The sequence below is a fragment of the Oratosquilla oratoria genome, chromosome 3 (assembly GCF_046742065.1).
Source record: "Oratosquilla oratoria isolate Oo_2021 chromosome 3, ASM4674206v1, whole genome shotgun sequence".
NCBI classification, from domain to species: Eukaryota; Metazoa; Arthropoda; class Malacostraca; order Stomatopoda; family Squillidae; genus Oratosquilla; species Oratosquilla oratoria.
In genome coordinates, this window is record NC_134779.1 from 80,784,248 (window position 1) to 80,806,004 (window position 21,757).

The 21,757-nt window shown below is 39.1% G+C and overlaps 1 protein-coding gene across 7 annotated transcripts in view; it reads left to right on the top strand.

The window, feature by feature from the left end:
- Positions 1-21,757, top strand: part of LOC143024158 (putative bifunctional dTTP/UTP pyrophosphatase/methyltransferase protein) — a 149,736-nt gene that overhangs the window by 123,404 nt on the left and 4,575 nt on the right. For 6 of the 7 annotated variants that reach the window (XM_076182955.1, XM_076182953.1, XM_076182951.1 and 3 more), the window contains exon 5: positions 21,225-21,383. The exons of the other annotated variant lie outside the window; for it this stretch is intronic. In XM_076182955.1, coding sequence (XP_076039070.1) covers positions 21,225-21,383 — 159 coding nt within the window. The remainder of the gene's footprint in view (positions 1-21,224; positions 21,384-21,757) is intronic. 7 annotated transcript variants of the gene reach the window in all.

Genomic DNA, 21,757 nt, shown 5'->3' on the forward strand with positions numbered 1-21,757 from the left:
ATGGTTGTATATGGATGATGTGATTGCATGAAGTGGAATGGGCAAGGGGGTGGGGGGTGAGGTAGTATGTGTGAGCAAAATTTGACGCAGCCCGAAGGGATTTCTCCTCGTCCCCTCCTTTTATGTAATGGGGGGACGGAGAGGGGGGTCGCCGATTTAATGAAGCGACCTTGCTGTGGATGTGCTGTGTCTTGCGACACTGCTTCTGACCCAGGGCAGTGGACAAGGTGCAGGGATGACCCGTCATCCAGGAGGTGCTCAGATAAGAGGGAGGGTGGAGGGGTGTGGAGTGTATTCAGGGATGGAATGGGTGGAAATTATTTTATGCCTTTCCCTTTTTGGCTACCCCCCTTGTAAGGGGGAAAAAGCCTTGGTATATGTATGTATGAGTATTATGACGCAACATCGCACGTCTGGCAGCTAATGCTGCCCGCAAGATTTTGGCCCGGAGTGAAGGGGTTAATCTCTTCTCAGAATTTTTTTTCACTGAGTGCATGTTATCATAAAATGAATGACTTGTTCTAGGTAAGGGTGGCAATTAGAAAGAGTTCACTTGACAAGTATGTTTGATTTTTATAGCAAAATGTACACAAGAAACAACATGCATGAATCTTTGACCAATGCCAAAACAAGACTGCCTAATCTGCATGGGTTAGGTCCGACTCATATTTACAATTCCTTCCAGTGCAATTCTGCTAGAAGCTTACATACAAATATATATAGATAAATGTACTTACATATAGCAAAGGCTCTTCCCCCCTTACAAGGGAGGTAGCCAAAAAACAAAGGCATAAAAACCACTCCCACCCATTCCATCCCCACATACCTCCCATCCACCCCCTTCCCTCTTATCTTGGCTCCTCCTGGATGACGGGTCATCCATGCATCTCGCCCACTGCCTTGGGTCAGAAGCAATGTTGCAGGACACAGCGCATCCACTGCAAGGCCATTTCATTAAATTGGTGAACCCCCTCTCTGTCCTCTCAAGCAGAAATGGAGAAGATGGGGAGAAATCCCTTTGGGTTGTGTCAATTTATTTTTCACACACTCCCTCAACCCCCCTACAAAAAAACACAAACATATACTGGTGCCAGTAAAAGAAAATGATGACATAAATTGCCAGACATCTGGGACATGGAACAAATACAACATACATATGAAATACACAATGGACACAGGACAATGGAAAATACAATAAATACACCTTTGGGCAGACCAAAATAGTAAAGCTTGTATTATAACCAAAGAATACATCCCCCTCAGTTATGTCTAACACAATTGAGGCTGCACTTAGGAATTATCATAATTTACATTAATAAGAGATAGGAGATACAAAAATTCATATTTTGTATCTTCTAATATTTTGGAGTGATCACTTTCTGTCCAGGACTGTTTCGGAGGGCACATACACCACTACAAATTTTCTACTCTTCATATGTTTGCATTCAACTTGTATCATAATTGATTCTACATTATCTTTTCCTTCAGTTATTTTTGTTACATTTAAATCTTTATTAGTCAAAATTAATACTCTGCCACCCTGTTTATAAACCTTGTCCCACAGTGTGTCCAGGATAGCATAACTAATAGACTGTCATTAATATTGCTGTCACTTTAGGACTTTTAACAAAAGTATATGACTGCCAATTTAGGTATTTCCTCATTTGCACTGTTTGCATAAATATTTAATGGGCATGCTTGTGACAAATGATATTCTGAGCCACAACAGTAATATTTTCTAACATTACCATATCTATCAATTGTGTTTTTGTATCCACTTTTTTCATTTCTATTTACCATGTTTCCTCTACCTCCCCTAAATCCTGCACATCCTCTTTCGCTTGTGAAAATATTTACTTCCTCTGTATTAAACACTGGCAGCTCAGATTTTATCATTACAACAGGAGTTTTATTAACACTACTTCCTGTCACTGAGTCCAACAACAGCACTTCCTGACTTCCAAAATATTTCTTTATGGCTTACTGCATAGAATCAAGCATCTTACCTGGCTCAGTAAAAGATACTGCTGTCAGTACTATTTGCTTGTTTTTAATCTCTAGACCTGCATTGACCAATAGTTTAAATGCTAAAATACTCTTTGGTATGATTACTTTATACATACATACATATACCAAAGGCTCTTTCCTTCTAACAAGGGAGGTACCCAAAAAATGAAGTCATAACATCCACTCCCACCCATTCCATCCCCACATGCTCCACTCCCATTCACCATCCTTCCCTCTTATCATAGCTCCTCCTGGATGACAGATCATCCCTGCATCTTGCCCACTACCCTGTGTCAGAAGCAGTATTGCAAGACACAGCACATCCACAACAAGGCCACTTCATTAAATTGGCCAACCCCCCTCTCCGTCCCCTAATGCAGAAAAAGAGAAAATAGGGAGAAATCCCTTCAGGCTATGTCAAATTATTTTTTTGCACACCCACTCCTTTTCATGCATCACAGTATCATCCATACACAGCTATTCTCCATTCACCCCTATTTTCTGTCCTCTCCTGTCCTTCCTCAACTGACATTCCCTTCTTTCCCAATGTCCCTTTTACCCCATCCATCCATCTCATCCTAGGTTGACCCCTCATGTTCACTCCTTCCACCTCTGCTTTCCACACCTCTTTTACTCATCTTTCTTCACTCATTCTTTCCATGTGTCCAAACCATCCCAATACTATTTCATCAACCATACCTCCCAACTCCCTTTCCACCCCCGTTCTCTTCCTCATCTCCCTGTTTCTCACTCCATCCAGCCTAGTAACCCCTATCATACTTCTCAGGCACCTCATCTCAAACACATTCAAACTCCTCTCTTCCTTTCTTATGTTCCATGTTTCTGCCCCATACAGTGCTGTCAGCACAATCACTCCTTCATGGAATTTAGAGGTATAATGGAACAACAGATGAAAGAACAAACTAAGGACACAGTTATTAAAGTGATAAGGGAGAAGGAGAATATAGTAAGAGACATACACACACACAAAGAGCAACAACAAAACTAGCACCAACTCTTTCCGAAATGACATATGAACAAAGACTGTCCAAATTAGAATTACCAACTCTGGAACAAAGAAGGGAAAGAGGAGACTTACTAACTATCTATAGAATAATGAAAGGAATGGAAATCTTAGATAAGAATGACTTATTGAAATGGGACAATGGAAAAACGAGAGGACACAAAAAGAAACTAAAAAAGATAATTACAGAAAAGAACTGAAAAAAACAGCTTCCCACAGAGAGTGATAGATACTTGGAACAAATTTGACAAAGAAACAGTGTGTGTGAACACTATTCAGGATTTTAAGAAAAAACTTGATGCTGAGAGATACAAAGATGGGTCACCACGAGCATAGCTCCCTTTCCATATAATACAACACACACTATCTATAGAATAATGAAAGGAATGGAAATCTTAGATAAGAATGACTAATTGAAATGGGATACTGGAAAAACGAGAGGACACAAAAAGAAACTAAAAAAAGATAATTACAGAAAAGATCTGAAAAAAACCAGCTTCCTACACAGAGTGATAGATACTTGGAACAAATTAGATAAAGAAACAGTGTGTGCAAACACTATTCAAAATTTTAAGAAAAAACTTGATGCTGAGAGATACAAAGACGGGTCACCACGAGCATAGCTCCCTTCCCATATAATACAACTAGATAAATACACACACACACGAGTCGAAGTGACAGCGAAGTTTGGAACTGGAGGAAAACTTCAAATTTCATGGATCTCAATGACAAGGGAGTAGTTTTGTTGTATTAGTAGGGAAGGGGAAAGCTCGTAGTGCAGGGGGAAGGTGAAGAAAAAGGAGAAAGGGAAGAATTACTGAGGAAAATAGAAGGAAATGGGGAAGGGGATGAACCGGTCCCAGAAATCAGAAGGAATGTCAACAAAAGGGCTGCAGACGACGCAGGTGAAGTCGAAAATATTAGTAAATGCATAAAAAATAGAAATATAGATAAGAACAACACAATAGAAAGTGGAGAAAATTCTTTCCATGGATTTAATGAGGGACAGGATGACAGCCTCCCCTGATTAGCAAGTCTAGAGGAAAAACTAGAGAAAATGAACGAACAATGGAAGGTTAGGTTCAGCCAACTTACACGGATTTAACAAAGAGTTGATAAATTGGAAGAACTAAAGAAGGAGAACCAAAACCTAAATAAAGAAATAGAAGAATTAACCTCTTCACTCTGGGGCGCATCACACATCTGGCAGCATTAGCTGCCCAACGTGCGATGTTGCGTCATAATAATTGCATTATAAAAAATAAAGTCAGTGCTCAATCGTTCGTTCTCTTTCACCTGTGTATTTTGATAACCATAGAAAATATGATGAAGCCAGTTTAGAGAGAATGGAGGTTACATAGGTACGACTACAATAAATATAATCAAGATGCCGACGTCGGCATCATTGAGTACCCACTTGCTCCTCATGCCGCCTATGTAGGCGTCACCATATGGAAGTGGTTAAAAAGACAATTAAAAAAGTAAAAGATGAGAATTATGAATTAAAGAATAATAATAAAGAGAATAAAAAGTCCATAGCAAAAGAGGTACAGGGTTGGAGAAAAGTCCAAGAGAACAACAAAATTTAATTTAGAACAAACTAAGGACACAGTTATTAAAGTGATGAGGGAGAAGGAAAATATAGTAAGAGACTTAGCGGATAAAAAGAAATGTATAATTATATTAGGGATGGAAGTGAAACATAATCAAAATAAGACTATAAGAGTAAAAGAGAAGGAAAAGGTAAACAAGATATTAGAAGTAGTTCAAGAGGATGAACAAGAAACAGAGAAAGAAATTGAAGAAATATATAGACTAAGGAAATACAATATAGATAAGACCAGACCAATTAAGGTTAAATTCAGGTCACAAACGATAGCAGAGAATATCTTAGCAAAAGCAGGGAAACTAGCAAAAAGTGATCAGTATAAACAGGTGTGGATAAAAAGAGAGATGAATAAAGAGGAAAGAGAGGATGAGAAAACAAAAAGACTAGAACCTAAGGGAAAAAAATATAAAAGAACTGAGTCAGAAAAAGAGAAATTCTATTGGAGAATAGTGAATATGAAAGTGAGGAAATGTTCATAGCAGAGAAAAGCAGAAGGGAAGCAGCAAACTCAATGGAAATAGCAGAAAATTAAAAGTGTCTTACACAAATATAGATGGCTTAATAACAGGCTTAAACGAACTGAATGACTATCTGAAGGAAAAACAGCCAGACATAATGGGAAGTGTAGAGACAAAATTGAAAGGTTCACTACTACCCAACAGTGTAGGACATGGTGCATATAATTATTGGATTAGAAACAGAGAGGTAAAACAAGGGGGTGGAGTTATGTTCCTGACTAAGAAGGATATAAATGTGAGGAATGTCACATATGGAAAGAATAGAGTAGAGATGATTATGATGGAAATGGAAGACAAGGATGGGAAGAGCAGGAATTTTGTAGTAAATTATGTGCCTCCTAAAACGGCTTTGTGGGAAGAGAAAGAACACAAAAATATGTTAGAAGACACAAGGATAACACTAAATAAGATAATGGAAGATGCAGGAAGAATAGTTATAATGGGTGATTTTAATTGTAAAGAAATCTGCTGGGAAGAGATGACAGGGAAAGGTGGAGACGACCCATGGGAAAATGTACTACTTGATATGATTATAGAAAATACAATGATGCAATTGATTCAAGAGAATACTAGGTATAGAAATGAGGAAGAACCATCGAGACTGGACCTAATAATCACATCAGAACCTAAAATAGTGGACAAAATTGAATATAAGACACCAATAAGTAAAAGTGACCACATATTGATTGAACTGGAACTAAATGAGGAAAAATACATGAAAAAAATTAACAACATAGAAAGGGAAGATTGATGTATGAATTTTTTTTTATATGAAATAAGAGAATTCTTTCAAAAAGCAGACTGGGAAAGAATACACAAGGAGGAAACAACAGTAAAAGCGAAATGGAATATTTTGAAAAAAAAAATTTATAAAGGAGTGGAAAAATATGTCCCAAGACAAAAGGAAGAAAAAGAATATGTAAAGTACTGGTACAACAAAAAATGTAGGGAGTTTAAAGACAAAATAAATAAAGCTCGGATAAAATTGAAAAAAGACAAAAGACCTGAAAAATGGAAAATATATACTAGTTATAGAAATGAATATGTACAAGTGTGCAGAGAAGAAAAAAGAAAATACGAAAAAGATGTCATAGAAAAATGTAAAGATCAACCAAAACTATTTTACAGATTTGTAAACAACAAACTGAAAAACAAACAAGAATTAGAGAAACTACAACAAGGAGGAGTTGAATACACAGAGGAAATAGAAATGGCAGAAATTATGAACAAGCATTTTAAATCGGTGTTTACAAGGGAGAACATACAACCTAGAGATATCAAATGGGAGGAGAAAGTCCCTCCTATGAAAGAGATAGAAGTATCAAGGAATGAAATAATGAAACACTTTAGTAATCTTGATGTCAGAAAATCGCATGAACCAGATGAAATAGCAAACTGGATTTTGAGAGAATACAGGAATGAACTAACAGACAAAATACATAGCCTAATAAGCAGTTCCTTGAAAGAAGGAAAAGTTCCAAAAAATTGGAGAAGAGCAAATATAGAACTAATATATATAGGGAGAAACAAGGAAGACTCTACTAACTATAGACCGGTCTCTCTAACAAGTACAATAGCATAAATTTGTGAAAGAATTATCAAAAGTAGATGGGTAAAGCATTTAGAAAAAAAACAATGTACTAAATCCAAGGCAATTTGGATTTAGACAAGGACGATCATGTGTCACAAACTTAATGTGTTTCTATTCAAGGCTAATAGATGTAATACAAGAAAGAGATGGATGGGCTGATTGTGCATTTCTAGACCTGAAAAAAGCTTTTGATAAGGTGCCACATAAGTTGCTTAAGAAATTAAAAACTGCAAGAGGAATACAGGACAAACTGCTAAAGTGGATGGAAGACTTCTTGCATGAAAGAAAAATGAGAGTAGTAATAAGAGACAAACACTCTAATTGGGATGAAGTGATAAGTGGTGTTCCATGAGGAACAGTTCTGGCCCCAATAATGTTTGCTATATACATGTATATTAATGATATGGATAAAAGGATTGAAACTTATTTGAGGTTCTTTGCGGATGATACAAAATTGTTGAAAAAAGTAAACACTGAAGAAGATTGTGAGTCGCTACAGAGTGACCTCAATAAAGTATGGGAATGGAGTAGGAAGTGGGAGATGGAATTCAATATTAAGAAGTGTAGTATAATGGAATTTGGAAGAAGCAAAAAATGAATAGTGGGATCATATAGATTGGGAGAAGAAGAAATAAAAAAAAGTAGAAAATGAGAAGGACCTGGGAGTCATTATTATGAATAATATGTCCCCTGAGAAACATAACAAGATTTTTGGAGAAACTTATAATTTAATAAGAACAATCAAAGTGGCATTTACATACCTGGACAAAGAAATGGTGAAGAAAATACTAGTCACTTTGATAAGACCAAGACTGGAATATGCAGCGACAACGTAGTCACCAAGTACAAAAAAAATGTATAACAAAACTTGAAAGAATACAAAGAGCAATTACAAAATTGGCACCAACACTCTCAGAACTATCATATGAAGAGAGACTAGCAAAACTTGAACTACAGACAGAGCAAAGAAGAAAGAGAGGAGACGTGATAACTATTTATAGAATCATGAAAGGCATGGAAACTATTGATAGAGAGGATCTAATAAAATGGGATAGTAGAAATACAAGAGGACATGGAAAGAAAAGAAAGACAGTTATAGAAGAGATCTGAAAAAGAAGAGCTTTCCCCACAGAGTAATAGACATTTGGAACAAGTTAGATGAGAAAGTGGTGTGTGCAAAAACAATACATGAATTTAAAAACAGTCTAGATAAAATGAGATATGAAGACAGGACACCACGAGCATGGCTCCCCTTTCCGTAAAATACAACTAGGTAATACAATCTTCTCTAAGCATCCATTCCCAAATGTCTATTTCTCATTACACTTTTTAATCCCCTAAGGCATTTACTTGCTTCTCTCAGTCTACATTTTACCTCCACCTCCAGCCACTTTCTCCCCTTGTACATCTCATCACCTTACTTCTACCCACATTTATCTTCAACTTCCTTCTTTCACACACCTTCCCAAACTCTGTCATTAACTTCCTCAATCCCTTTTCTGATCCTGACACAAGCTCAATGTTGTCAACAAACAACAACTTGCTTATCTCCCACTTTTCTTCATTTCCTTTAACCATCTCTAATCCCCAACCCATCACTCTTGCATTAACTCTCGCACCACCCCATCCATATATAAATTGAACAGCCGAGGCACCACTCTTCATCTGCACCTTTTACCTTTTCTTCTCTACTTGATTTGTCTCCTCTTCCTCTCTTAATTTCTTTCCAAAACATCTTTTTATTACTTTCAAAATTTTCTGTCATACTCTTACCCCATTTCACATCTGCTCTCCTCTTTGCCTCCTCCACTCCTTCCATCCACCACCCTCTGTCATGTGTACTTCTACTTGAATTTCTTCTTAAACACTGTATTTGCTATCACCAACTCTGTAGACACATCTCCACCATCAACTCTCCACTACAATTTTTTCCTGGAACTCCACACTTCCCAAGAGGGACGTGAAATTCAATATCAAGAAATGTAGTATAATGGAATTTGGAAAAAGTAAAAACAGAATATCGAGAGATTATAAAATTGGTGAAGAGGTAAAAAAAGTAAACTCGGAAAAAGACCTTGGAGTGATGATCAGCAAAGACTTGACACTGGATAAGCATATTAATAAAATAGTCGGAGAAACCTACAATTTATTGAGGTCAATAAAAGTGGCATTTGCCTATTTGGATGAGGAAATGATAAAAAATAAAAAAATAACTACTATAATAAGACCAAAACTCGAGTACGCAGCAACACTATGGACACCCAGTACCAAAAAGAACATAAAAAAATTAGAAAGAATACAAAGAGCAACAACAAAACTGGCACCAACTCTCTCCAAAATGACATATAAACAAAGACTGTCCAAATTAGAATTACCAACTTTGGAATAAAGAAGGGAAAGAGGAGACCTACTAATTATCTATAGAATTATGAAGGGAATGGAAATCTTAGATAAGAATGATTTATTGAAATGGGACAATGGAAAAACAAGAGGACATGAAAAGAAACTAAAAAAAGATCATTACAGAAGAGATCTGAAAAAAAATAGCATCCCACACAGAATGATAGATACTTGGAACAAATTAGACAAAGAAACAGTGTCTGCAAACACTATTCAAGATTTTAAGAAAAAACTTGATGCTGAGAGATACAAAGATGGGTCACCACAAGCATAGCTCCCTCCCCCTATAATACAACTAGGTAGATACTTGGTCAACTGGTTCATTTCCTTCCCTAGCATCAAGGTCTCCCAATACCACTACATTGACATTTCTCCCTAAACCCTCTATGCACTCATTTAAATCTATCCAGAAAGCCTCCCTTTGCTCTACACCCCTCTCACTACCAGGCCCACATGCACTTACAAAAACCCACATCTCCCTTTCCAGTTTCACCTTCATCTACATTAACCTTGAAGAAACCTCCTTCCACTCCACCACATAAGAACATAAGAATAAAGGAGACTGCAAGAGACCATAAGGCCTACACTAGGCAGCTCCGTATCCATCACCACCTGTCATCCCCATCCATAAAGTTGTCTAATAGTTTTTTAAAACAACTGATAGTTTCAGCGCTTATTACATGGTTACTAAGTTTATTCCATTCATCGACCACCCTATTAGTAAACCAATTCTTGCCTATTTCCTTCTTAAATCTAAATTTGTCCAGTTTATACCCATTACTGCGAGTCCTGCCCTGTTGTTTTATTATGATGACCTTGTTTGCATCACCCTTGTTATAGCCTTTGATCCACTTGAACACTTCTAGATCACCCCGCACTCTGCGTCTTTCCAGAGAGTGTAAGTTTAGGTGCCTAAGCCTCTCTTCGTAAGGCAAATTTCCGAGTCCATGTATCATTTTGATCATTCTTCTCTATACTGATTCTAGTGAATTTATGTCCATTCTGTAGGACAGAGACCAAAACTGTACCGCATAGTCAAGGATGGGTCTAACTATCGCTAGATAGAGTTTAATAATTACCTCTGCACTTCTATTCGTTACTGTCCTAGCATTGAAGCCTAATGCACTGTTAGCTTTATTTCTGGTGCTAATGCACTGCTTCCTGGTTTTAAGGTCCGGACTCACCTGAACTCCCAAGTCCCTCTCGCACTCAGATTTTTCTAAAAACGTGTTATCTAAGTTGTATCTATTTTCGGGGTTGTGTAGCCCTATGTTTAACATGCTACACTCAGAGATATTGAAGTTCATTTGCCATTTCACCGACCATGTTTACAATTTATTAACCCCTTCCATACGGTGACGCCTACGTAGGCGTCATGAGGAGCAAGTGGGTACGCGAGGATGCCGACGTCGGCGTCTTGATTATATTTATTGTAGTTGTACCTGCGTGACCCTCATACTCTGTAAACTGGCTTCATCACATTTTCTATGGTTATCAAAATTCACGGGTGAAAGAGAGAACGATCGATACAGCCGTGACTTTATTTTTTATAATGTGAGTATTATGACGCAACATCGTACGTCTGGCAGCTAATGCTGCCTGCGAGATTTTGGCCCAGATTGAAGTGGTTAAGATCATCCTGCAGAATCTGGGCGCCATCTCCTGACCTAATTAGGCATCCTATTTTAGCATCGTCTGCAAACTTACTAGCATCACTATTTATCCCATTGTCTAAGTCATTTATGTATAATAATGAACAACAAGGGACCCAAAACCGAGCCCTGGGGGACCCAGCTAGTAACATTGCCCCACCTAGATTTTATTCCATTTATGGTGACCTGCTGTTATCTGTTTCTAATCCAAGCTCTAATCCATTCTAACACTTTTCCTCCTATGCCATGGGCTTTGATTTTATTTAGTAGTCTCTGGTGTGGCACCTTGTCAAACGCTTTGCTAAAGTCAAGGTAAATAACATCGTAATTTTCATTGTTATCTGACGCCTTATATACTTTAGTGTAAAAGGATAGAAGATTAGTCACACATGACTTACCCTTGGAGAAACCATGCTGTGAATCACGAATTAAATTATGCCCTTTGATGTGTTCTCTGAGTCTATTTACTATTATTGATTCAAGCATTTTTCCTATAACCGATGTCAAACTGATTGGCCTGTAGTTGGATATAGACGAACTATCTCCCTTCTTAAAAACAGGAACAATGTTTGCCTGCCTCCAAGCAGTTGAAACAAAACCAATGTCTACCGATTTATTGAATATTTCAGTTAACTGGTCACAGATTTCAAATTTACACTCCTTAACCACTTCCATACGGTAACGCCTACGTAGGTGGCATGAGGAGCAAGTGGGTACTCGATGATGCCAATGTCGGCATCTTGATTATATTTATTGTAGTCATACCTACGTAATTTCCATTCTCTTTAAACTGGCTTCATCAATTTTCTATGGTTATCAAAATACACGGGTGAAAGAGAACAAACGATTGAGCACTGACTTTATTTTTTATAATGTGATTATTATGATGCAACATCGCACGTCGGGCAGCTAATGCTACCAGACATGTGATGTGCCCCGGGGTGAAGAGGTTAAGCATTCTTGGAAAAATTTCGTCTTTACTAATGCTGATATTAGATAGACTACTTTCTTCATCCCCTCTGAAAATCGGATCGCAGTCAGGTACTTTATCTAACCTCTCATTAGTAAACACCGATAGAAAATAATTGTTAAACTCCTCACTCATTTTTTCCTCTGATTCTATCATGACATTTTCATCGTTTTTAATTGGTCCTATTCTTTCTTTATTTTTTGTAGAGGTGAAAGAAACCCTTTGGGTTGGATTTTGCTTGACTGGCAACCTTGGTTTCATAATTACATTTCGCTGTACATGTATTCCTTTTAACCGGCTTTGCCATTTTGTTATATCTTGATCTAAGGCACCTATCTCTTCACATACTAGTAAAGCCACCCTTTCTCTCCTTCATCCTCTCTTCACTCCTTACCCCCAGTTACACTCCCAAACTCAAACTCGCCCCTCCTTTTTAATTTTTTTTTCACTCAATGCCAGCACATTCGCCTTTCCTCACAAACATACTGCCTACCTCTTCCCTTTTATTCTCATCTGCACCACAATCACAAACATTAAAAGACCCAAATGTTAGGGTTCTGGTTGGAAAACTCCTCCTAGATCCTCATAGCCTTTGCTTTTCTTAGAAAGGTCCCCTATGGGGCTACAGGGAGAAGGATGCCAAGTCCTATCCCTGTCCCGTTTTTGTCACCTTTCATGACTCAAATGGAAAAACTTGGTGGAAGTATTCTTTTTACCCACCACAGGGTATGGGGAAATGAGAAATGAATATTCAGAGAAGTGGTACAGGACAGTAACAAGAGTGAGGGGACAGCATAATGGAGGGACAGTCGCAGTATAATAAAGTATCATCATTTCCCAATGAATAGAGATTTCCTCTACCACAGACAAAATAATGTGTGGCTCTGGTCAGTAGGGGCACCCCATATAGACCCTAAGTATCAGCTGCATGCTACTGAGCAGCTTTTAACTTCACAATAAAAGGCAGCCAACACCCCAGGCAGAGTCATTTTCATAGCATTTCCCACTGCAGCTATCTTTCCCTCCCTATCCTCCTTCACATTTAACAACTCCCTAAAATATTCTGCCCATCTTCCCCTTACTGCCTTCTCTTCCATTATCATCTCTCCATCTCCACCTTTTACCTTTTCTTCTCTACTTGATTCGCCTCCTCTTCCTCTCTTAATTTCTTTCCAAAACATCTTTTTATTACTTTCAAAATTTTCTGTCATACTCTTACCCCATTTCACATCTGCTCTCCTCTTTGCCTCCTTTACTTTTTGCTTTACTTCTCTTTTCTTTTCTTTGTACCTCTCGTATGACTCCCTCATTCTATTTTGTAACCAATCTGTGAAAGCTCGCTTCTTCTCTTCTACAACCTTCTTTGTTTCCTCATCCCACCATTCACTACCCTTCCTTCTATTTCCTCCTGTCCTTCTTGTTCCACACACCATCCTTGCACATTTTGTGACTCCCTTCTTGAACCATCCCCATTCCTCCTCCACACCTAGCTCTACTCTATCCTTTACTCCCTCCCACTCCTCCTTCAGTTTCCTCTTGTACTCCTTCTCCTTTTCCTCTTATTTTAAAGAGTTCACTCTAAGAACCTCCCTACCTTTTGTCCCTTTCCTCTTTCTCCATCTATCCTCCACTCTCAACTTACCTTCCACCAAAAAATGATCTGATATTCCCCCACCCTCTCCCCTTAGCACATGTACATCCATAACTCTTCCTATCATAATCCTATTTACCACTACATAGTCCATTAACGCTCTATCTACCACCCTTCCCTCCACCACCCTCTCCCATATGTACTTATGCTTGACTTTCTTCCGAAACACTGTACAGGTAAACGTCGACTTACGATGGCCGCGACTTACGATTGTTCGACTTTACGATGACGACGACGACGATATGATAATTTAACCCCTTCCATACGGTGCCGCACACATAGGCGTCATGAGGAGCAAGTGGATTCGCGACGCTGCTATATCGGCGTCTTGATTATATTTATTGTAGTCGCCCCTGTGTTTTTACATTCTCTCAAATGATTCATTCTCTGTGGTTTTCAAAATTCGCGGTGAAAGAGAGAACGATCGATATAAGCGGTGACTATATTTTATGATGCGAGTATTATTACGTCACGTCGTACGGCTGGCATTGGCTGCTGCCCGCGAGATTTAAGTGCCGTACTGAAAATACATATTATAGTGTTTGAATATGGTAAAAAGGATAAAAATAATTAAATAAACTACTGTACATGTTTAATAGGCTATATTCAGTATCTCTGGTGGTTAATATACAGGTAGGCTAGGTACAGTGACCACGGAACAGAGTGGGGATCGACTTACGATGAGATCGTCTTACGATGGCTCTATCGAAACCTAATGCCATCGTAAGTCGACGTTTACCTGTATTTGCTATCATCATAGAGGAAATAAAGAATATATAGATGATATAGAGATGGCTGAAGTTTTGATCAGACATTTCAGGACTATTTTTTACAATTAAGAGCTCACAAATTTGGGAAGATGGGTGAAAAAGATTCCATAAAATGAAAGAAATAAAGGTAATACAGGATGAAATAAGAGACAAAATAAAAAAAAATCTAGATGTTAGGAAATCACATGGATCAGATGGAATTGCAAATTGGATACCAAAAGAGTGTATAGATGAACTAACAGAAAAGTTATACAAGGTAATAGACTTCTCACTCAAAGAAGGAAAAGTACCTCAAGATTGAAAAGATGCAAAAAGTCCTGGAGCTGCAACGTCTACGTCGTGGGACCACCCCCCAACCCCAAGAGTTGGGGGCCAAACAGCAGCAAATACCCCTGGCCATCAGCTCTACGCAGATGGCACCGATCCCCAAGGAGGAGCTACGCCTACCTGGGGGAGTACCACAATCCTTTTTTTTTTTTTTTCCAACACACAATGTTACGTTTTTTCTGCACTGAGGGGTCATTTTCCGGCGATCACCCCTCTTCTTCTACTTTTAGCCGGAGATGTAGAGAGCAATCCTGGGCCCACCACAAAATACATATGCCCAACATGCTCTAAACCCATTACTTCGAGCAGACAGACAAAGGGCTCAGTTCAGTGCAATATGTGCAAAAACTGGGCCCACCTCACTTGTACAACACTTGCTGACACAAACCAATACACAAACACTTGGACATGTTCTACCTGCCCTCCAGTAACCCCAATCCCACCTCCCCAACCACAGCCAACACCCTTACCCACTCCCAATTTCCCTTTGCCCTTACCCCCGATTAGTACTCCCCTTCCTTTGTCCCCGATCTCTCCTTTCCCCCCCTCTGACCCAGATCCTACACCTTCCCCACTACCACCCCAACCTCAACCCCAAACGGCAACATACAACACATACAAAACACACAACATCAACATATTACAACACAACATTGACGGTATAAACACTAAAAAACATGAACTTGAACACTTTCTTAAACAACACAACATACACATTGCAATTCTACAAGAAACAAAATTAAGACACTCACACAAAACACCGTCATTTCATAATTACACCACCATCAGACAAGACCGGACTGACGGCAATGGCGGTGGACTCATCACCCTGATCCACCATTCCATCTGTTTTGTGGACACAAGTGCCACAACCAAAATTCTCCTCCCTACCACAGATAACACAACAGAAACCCAATCCATTCGTATCCGCACAGGCAACAATTCAACACTAACAATAGTTAACATGTACATTCCCCCCCAATCATCCCCCACAGTTCCAAACACCTTCAGACCTCAACTCAGCCAACTAACCTCAATCCCCAACCTGATCATGGGTGGTGACTTCAACGCCAAGTCGTCTGCCTGGTTTGTCGACAACCCTGACACAGACAGAGGGCTTGATATACAGACTCAATTCGACTCATTGACTATCATGAACAACACGCATAATCATACACATATCCCATACCAAGCCCTCTACACTCCCTCCTCTCCTGATATCACCTTTTGCTCCCCCTGCCTAACCCCAACAACATCATGGAGAGTGGTCGGAGCCCTTGGTTCTGACCACCTTCCAATCATCATCACCACCAAAACAAGATGCACCCCAGCTGGCCACAGACACACTTACACCAATTACAGGAGAGCTAACTGGGAAGCCTTTAATGAAGAGACAGAACAACATTTTGAAACACTTAACAGTACACCAATCACAAACATAAACAATGCTGTGCACGCTTTTAATACAATCATACAAAACGCAGACAAGAGATACATCCCTAGAGGCAACAGAAAATCACACAACCCCAACTTCACACCAGAAATCCAAGGCCTCATCAGACAACGTGACACACTTAAACACGATACCCCCACACCTATCCCTCAAAACATAGCAGACCAAATACAAACACTAAACACTGTGATTGCCAATAAAATACATGAACAAAAAACACAAAATTGGCAAAACTTTATCAATACACTTGATCACAAAACAAACACCAGCAAATTGTACAAAACACTCAACAGCATCACACTATCCAACACTAACACTACACGCTCTCACGCAGCAATAATCACAACAACAGATAATCTACCCTCAAACAGACAACAAGCAAACGCACTCATACGTCATTTTGCACAGACGAGCCATCTTACATCTCACCCTGGCGACCGACGCACCATTCGACGTAAGAAAGACTTTCCCACAGACTCAGACTATACACCCTTCATAGACAGTCAGACAAAACTCATAATGCATAGTCTCAAGCACTCATCTGCCTGTGGCCCTGATAACATAAGCAACATCCACCTAAAACACATTGGACCACAAGGTATACACGCACTCACAAACATTGCAAACTACAGCTATTCACACAACACAATACCCGACATCTGGAAGCATGGTAAAATAATCACCATTCCAAAACCGAACAAAGACCCAACAATCCCAACATCGCACCGCCCAATCACACTTCTCTGCACCCCCTCTAAAGTCATTGAACGCCTAATACTTAAACTTGTCACACCATATATTCCCCTTGCTGACTCACAACACGGTTTTAGGCCACTACACTCCACAAACACTCTTCTGACAAACCTCACACAAAGAATTTTAGATGGCATCAATTCAGATAGGCCCCACCACAGAACACTTCTTATAACATTGGACATTAGTAAAGCTTTTGATGCTATCCCCCGCCACAACCTAACAAATAAAATATATAACACAGACATGCACAATAACACCAAAAGATGGCTGGCCAATTATCTGGCAGGCAGGAATGCTCATGTGTCATATAATGGCCAATCATCGCACATCAGAAACATTAAGAACGGAGTACCACAGGGCTCAGTTCTATCCCCCACATTATTTAATCTATACATGCATGACTTACCCACGCCAGACACCTCAGAAATACAAATCTCTTCCTACGCAGACGACATAACAATCACATGCACACATCGTAACACAGACAAAGCTGCAGAAATAATCCAGCCTTACCTTGACACACTCAACACATGGTTCATCACAAACAGACTCAAAATAGCTCCAACCAAATCTACAGCAACACTTCTCACCAACTGGACAAAAGAACACAAATACATACCTCATCTCTACATCAACAACACTCTAATACCACACACAAACACACCGAAAATTCTTGGTGTAACATACGATACATCCATGTCTTTCAAACAACACCTCACAAACATAAAAAACAAATGCACACCTAGACTTAACGCACTTAAGTCAATCACTGGAACAACATTTGGACAAAACAAAGAAACTAATATAACAATATACAAACAATGCATACGCTCAGTGATGAATTATGCGAGTCCTGCATGGGCTCCTAATCTCAGTGAGACACACCACAACACCCTTCAAATCATACAAAACAAAGCCCTAAAAACAATTACAGGCTGCACAAATACATCACCTACAGACCATTTACACCATGAAACAAAAGTCCTCAAAGTCAAGGACCACCTCGACATGAGAGGCACACAAACACTTGCTGCAGCCACCACAAACACATCACACCCGCTACACTACATAGCAGAACACCCACACACACCAAGAAACATTAAAACTACACCCAAAGACCTTTATTACACACAGATACTCTCTTCTCTTCCTCCACAACCACCAAATACCAGCCTCCGGAAACATATTCATAATCATATCACTCACCGCTCCATTAACACACTGAAAGACAACACACTGCTGCATGCCAGACCCCCTGATATCCACCCTTCTGAATCCTCTCTCCCACGTAAGGACAGAGTCCACTTGGCCAGACTGCGATGCGGTCACCACCCAGCACTTCTAAGCTACCAGAAGAGGCTGGACGACCGTGTTGTGAACAGCTGCCCAGGATGTAACACTTCACCCCATACCATACAACACATAATGGAAGACTGCATTATACACAATCATGCACGCAAACAACACAACATACACTCTATAAAGGATTTGTGGGAAAACCCAGTTTCGGCTGTGGCCTTCCTTGAGGAGACGGGACTGCTCGGACAGACAGTCTAGGGAACGACAACAACAATATATAAAGGATAAAACAAAGAAGAACGTATAAACTTCAGACCATTATCCCTTAGAAGCACAGTAGCAAAAATATGCAAAAAGATTATCAGGAGCAAATGGACCAAACACTTGGAAGAGAATAGAATATTAATCCCTAAACAATTTGGCTTTAGAAGTGGAAGACCGTGTACCACAAACTTAATATGTTTTTACTCAAGATTAATAGAGATAATAGAAGAAAGAGATGGCTGGCCAGATTGTGCCTTCTTGGACTTGCAGAAGGCTTTTGACAAAGTACTACATAAAAAGCTAATAAGAAAAATTGAAATAATAGGAGGAATACAAGGTAAGCTACTGGAATGGATGAAAGATTTCTTAAGTAGGAGAAAAATGAGTGGTACTTAGAGACAAAAACTTGAAATGGGAATATGTGATAAGTGGCGTCCTGCAAGGCTCTGCATTGGCTCCTTTAATGTTAGCCATATATATAAATGATATGGATGAGGGAGTGAAGTGTTACATGAACTTCTTTGCTGATGATGCCAAATTACTCAAGGGAGTAATCACAGAAGAAGACTGGAGATTGCTACAAGAAGACCTAGACAAAATATGGGAATGGAGTCAGAAGTGTGAAGTGAGCTTTAACAATAAGAAATGTAGTATAATGGAATTTGGAAAAAGCAAGAATAGAATATCAGCTCAATATAAAATTGGTACCAAGGAAGTTATAAAAAGTCAGCTCAGAAAGGGACCTGGGAGTGATTATCTCAAGCGATTTGACACCTGATAAACATGTCAATAAATTAATTGGAGACTTTTAACTTAAGATCAATGAAAGTGGCCTTTTTCACCTCCTTGTTGCCACTGTCACCACCACTGTCGGACCTCTACCTCTACACTGTTAGTAGTCTCGTAATTTCCACTCACTAGGCCCCTTGCCTTCGTTACGTGAGTTCTTCTTATACAGTAGGCCCTATGCCTTGTATTTCTCATGTAATTCTGTCTAGTCCTGAGGTTAAAGAAATTTATTAGTTTTTCTTCTTTCACTGTAATTACACTGTCTTGGTACACTCAGGATCTCTCTCCACTCCTCACACTGTCTCCCAAGATCCCCGTATCATACGCCAAGCTACCTACGTCTGACGTCACTAATTTTTCTAATCCAATCTTCTCTGACTTCTCAAATAAAAGTCACTCCTTATGGGCGTGACTTTGAATTCATGCACCAATAGTTTTTCCTTCTTCCTTCACCTTTTCTCCAATCTGAAAAGCCGTTACAATGTCACTAGCAATATCGTTTACCTCAGCATTAGTCAAACAAAAAATAACTTTGCGCTCACAGAGTTTTGATTACATCAGCAATTATTAAAAACAGTCACCTGCCGTCGGCCAGAATGGCGCCTCAAATCTTTGTTTGAAAAACAGCGAGTCTGACTAAGCAATCCGCTTGTCCGCGACTAAACAATTCGCTGACTCAGCATTTCAATACCCTAGTGTTTCCTAACCTGATTTGCATTCGTACAACTACCGGCCTCTTACAGCCTTCGACTATATGGTTGAAGAAATGGTAAAAAAAAATATTGGTTGCACTATAAGACCTAAATTGGAGTATGCTGCGACACTATGGGCACCTAGTACAAAAAAAAAACATAGGAAATTAGAAAGAATTCAAAGAGCAGCAACAAAAATGGCACCTACACTCTCAAATTTGATATACGAACAAAGATTGGATAAATTACATCTATCAACACTGGAACAGAGAAGAGAAAGAGGTGATTTGCTGACCATTTACAGAATTATGAAAGGGATGGAAGTTCTTGATAGAGATGACTTATTAAAATGGGACAGAAGAGAAACAAGAGGACACGAGAAGAAGCTAAAGGACAGTTACAGAAGAGATTTGAAAAAGAATAGCTTCCCACACAGAGTGATTGATGTCTGGAACAAACTAAATGGAGAAACAGTGAGTGCCAAAACTATATAAGATTTTAAGAATAAACTGAATGAAGAGAAATACGAAAACGGGTCACTACGAGCATAGCTCTCGTCCCGTAAAATACAACTAGGTAAATGCATTTAAGCTCCTTTATGCCTACCTTAAATTTCAGGTTTCAGCCCTGTACAATGTAGGCACAGTTGTCCCTTCATATTTCTCATTAATCATTTTATTACCCAGGACAATTACTTGCTCCACTTGTCCTGTAATTTATCTCCTTTAAGAATTCCCTCCTTTCCCCAAGTCCATATCATCATGTCAATTTTACTGACATATACCTTCAGCTTTGTCCTGTCAATACCCTCCCAAAATCTGCCAATAACTGCCTTAGTACTAAGGATGGTCTTTTCTGTTTTATAGGTTTGACCATAATTGTTTTCTGTATCCCTGTGCTGTGGTAGCATTCCCAAAGCTGAATAAAATCTATGGCTTTAGCAAGAATAAAATTATTAAGGCCATTGTGAAGGTGAAAATGGAAGGAACAACAAATATGTTTTTGTGATGGGTGTATGCTTTTATTTGGCCACCCCCATTATAAGGGGTGAAAGCATTTTGGTATTGTATGAAGCTATGAAAGGGAAACAAATGGGTGGTGGATGGAAGTGGAATGGATGGAAATGGATGCATGCCTTGGCTGGCTATTTCCCTTAAAAGAGGGAGGAACCCATGGTATATAGATAGATGTATATATATATATGTATATGTATATGTGTGTATATGTAAAATAGACCACTTGGAAAAAGAAACTAATGAAGCAGAGCGCTTTTGTATATTATATCTTCAGTACCCATGTTCTTATTAGCATACATATATATATATATATATATATAAGTAATGTTATCGCTGTAGTAGAGGGTTCAGTTGATAGTTTGAACCTATGCACTTTTATGTTATTATTTAAACTCAGTAAAATCACATGGTCTTTAAGTGTTCTTTATCCCTTCAGGCTTAGTGGAAAAATGCATCAAGTGTACACTGGAGTTCACCTGATTATGCATCGAGGAGATAATAGTGAGCATATTAACTTCCATGAAGGCACAAGCGTCAAGTTTGCTCCTCTATCACCAGAAATTATTCAAGCCTACATTGACACCAGAGAACCCATGTATGTTAGCATGTTTTATATGTGTTTTGATAATTTTTACTTACATATGAAATATATCAATGTTTTTTTTTTTCCCATACAAGGGAAGTAGCCAAAGTCAGAGGCATAAATTCACTCCCACCCATTTCATCCCTACATACTCCACTCCCATTCACCATCTCTCCCTTCCTCTTTTTTTGTCTCCTTCTGGATGATGGGTCATCCCTGCATCTTGCCCACCTCCCTGGGTCAGAAGTAATGTAGCAAGACACAGCATATCCACAGCAAGGCTCCTTCATTTAATCGGCAACACCCCTCTCCATCGCCTCATGCAGAAAAAGAGAAGATAGGAAGAAATCCCTTTGGGGTGCATCAAGATACCATTCATACATACT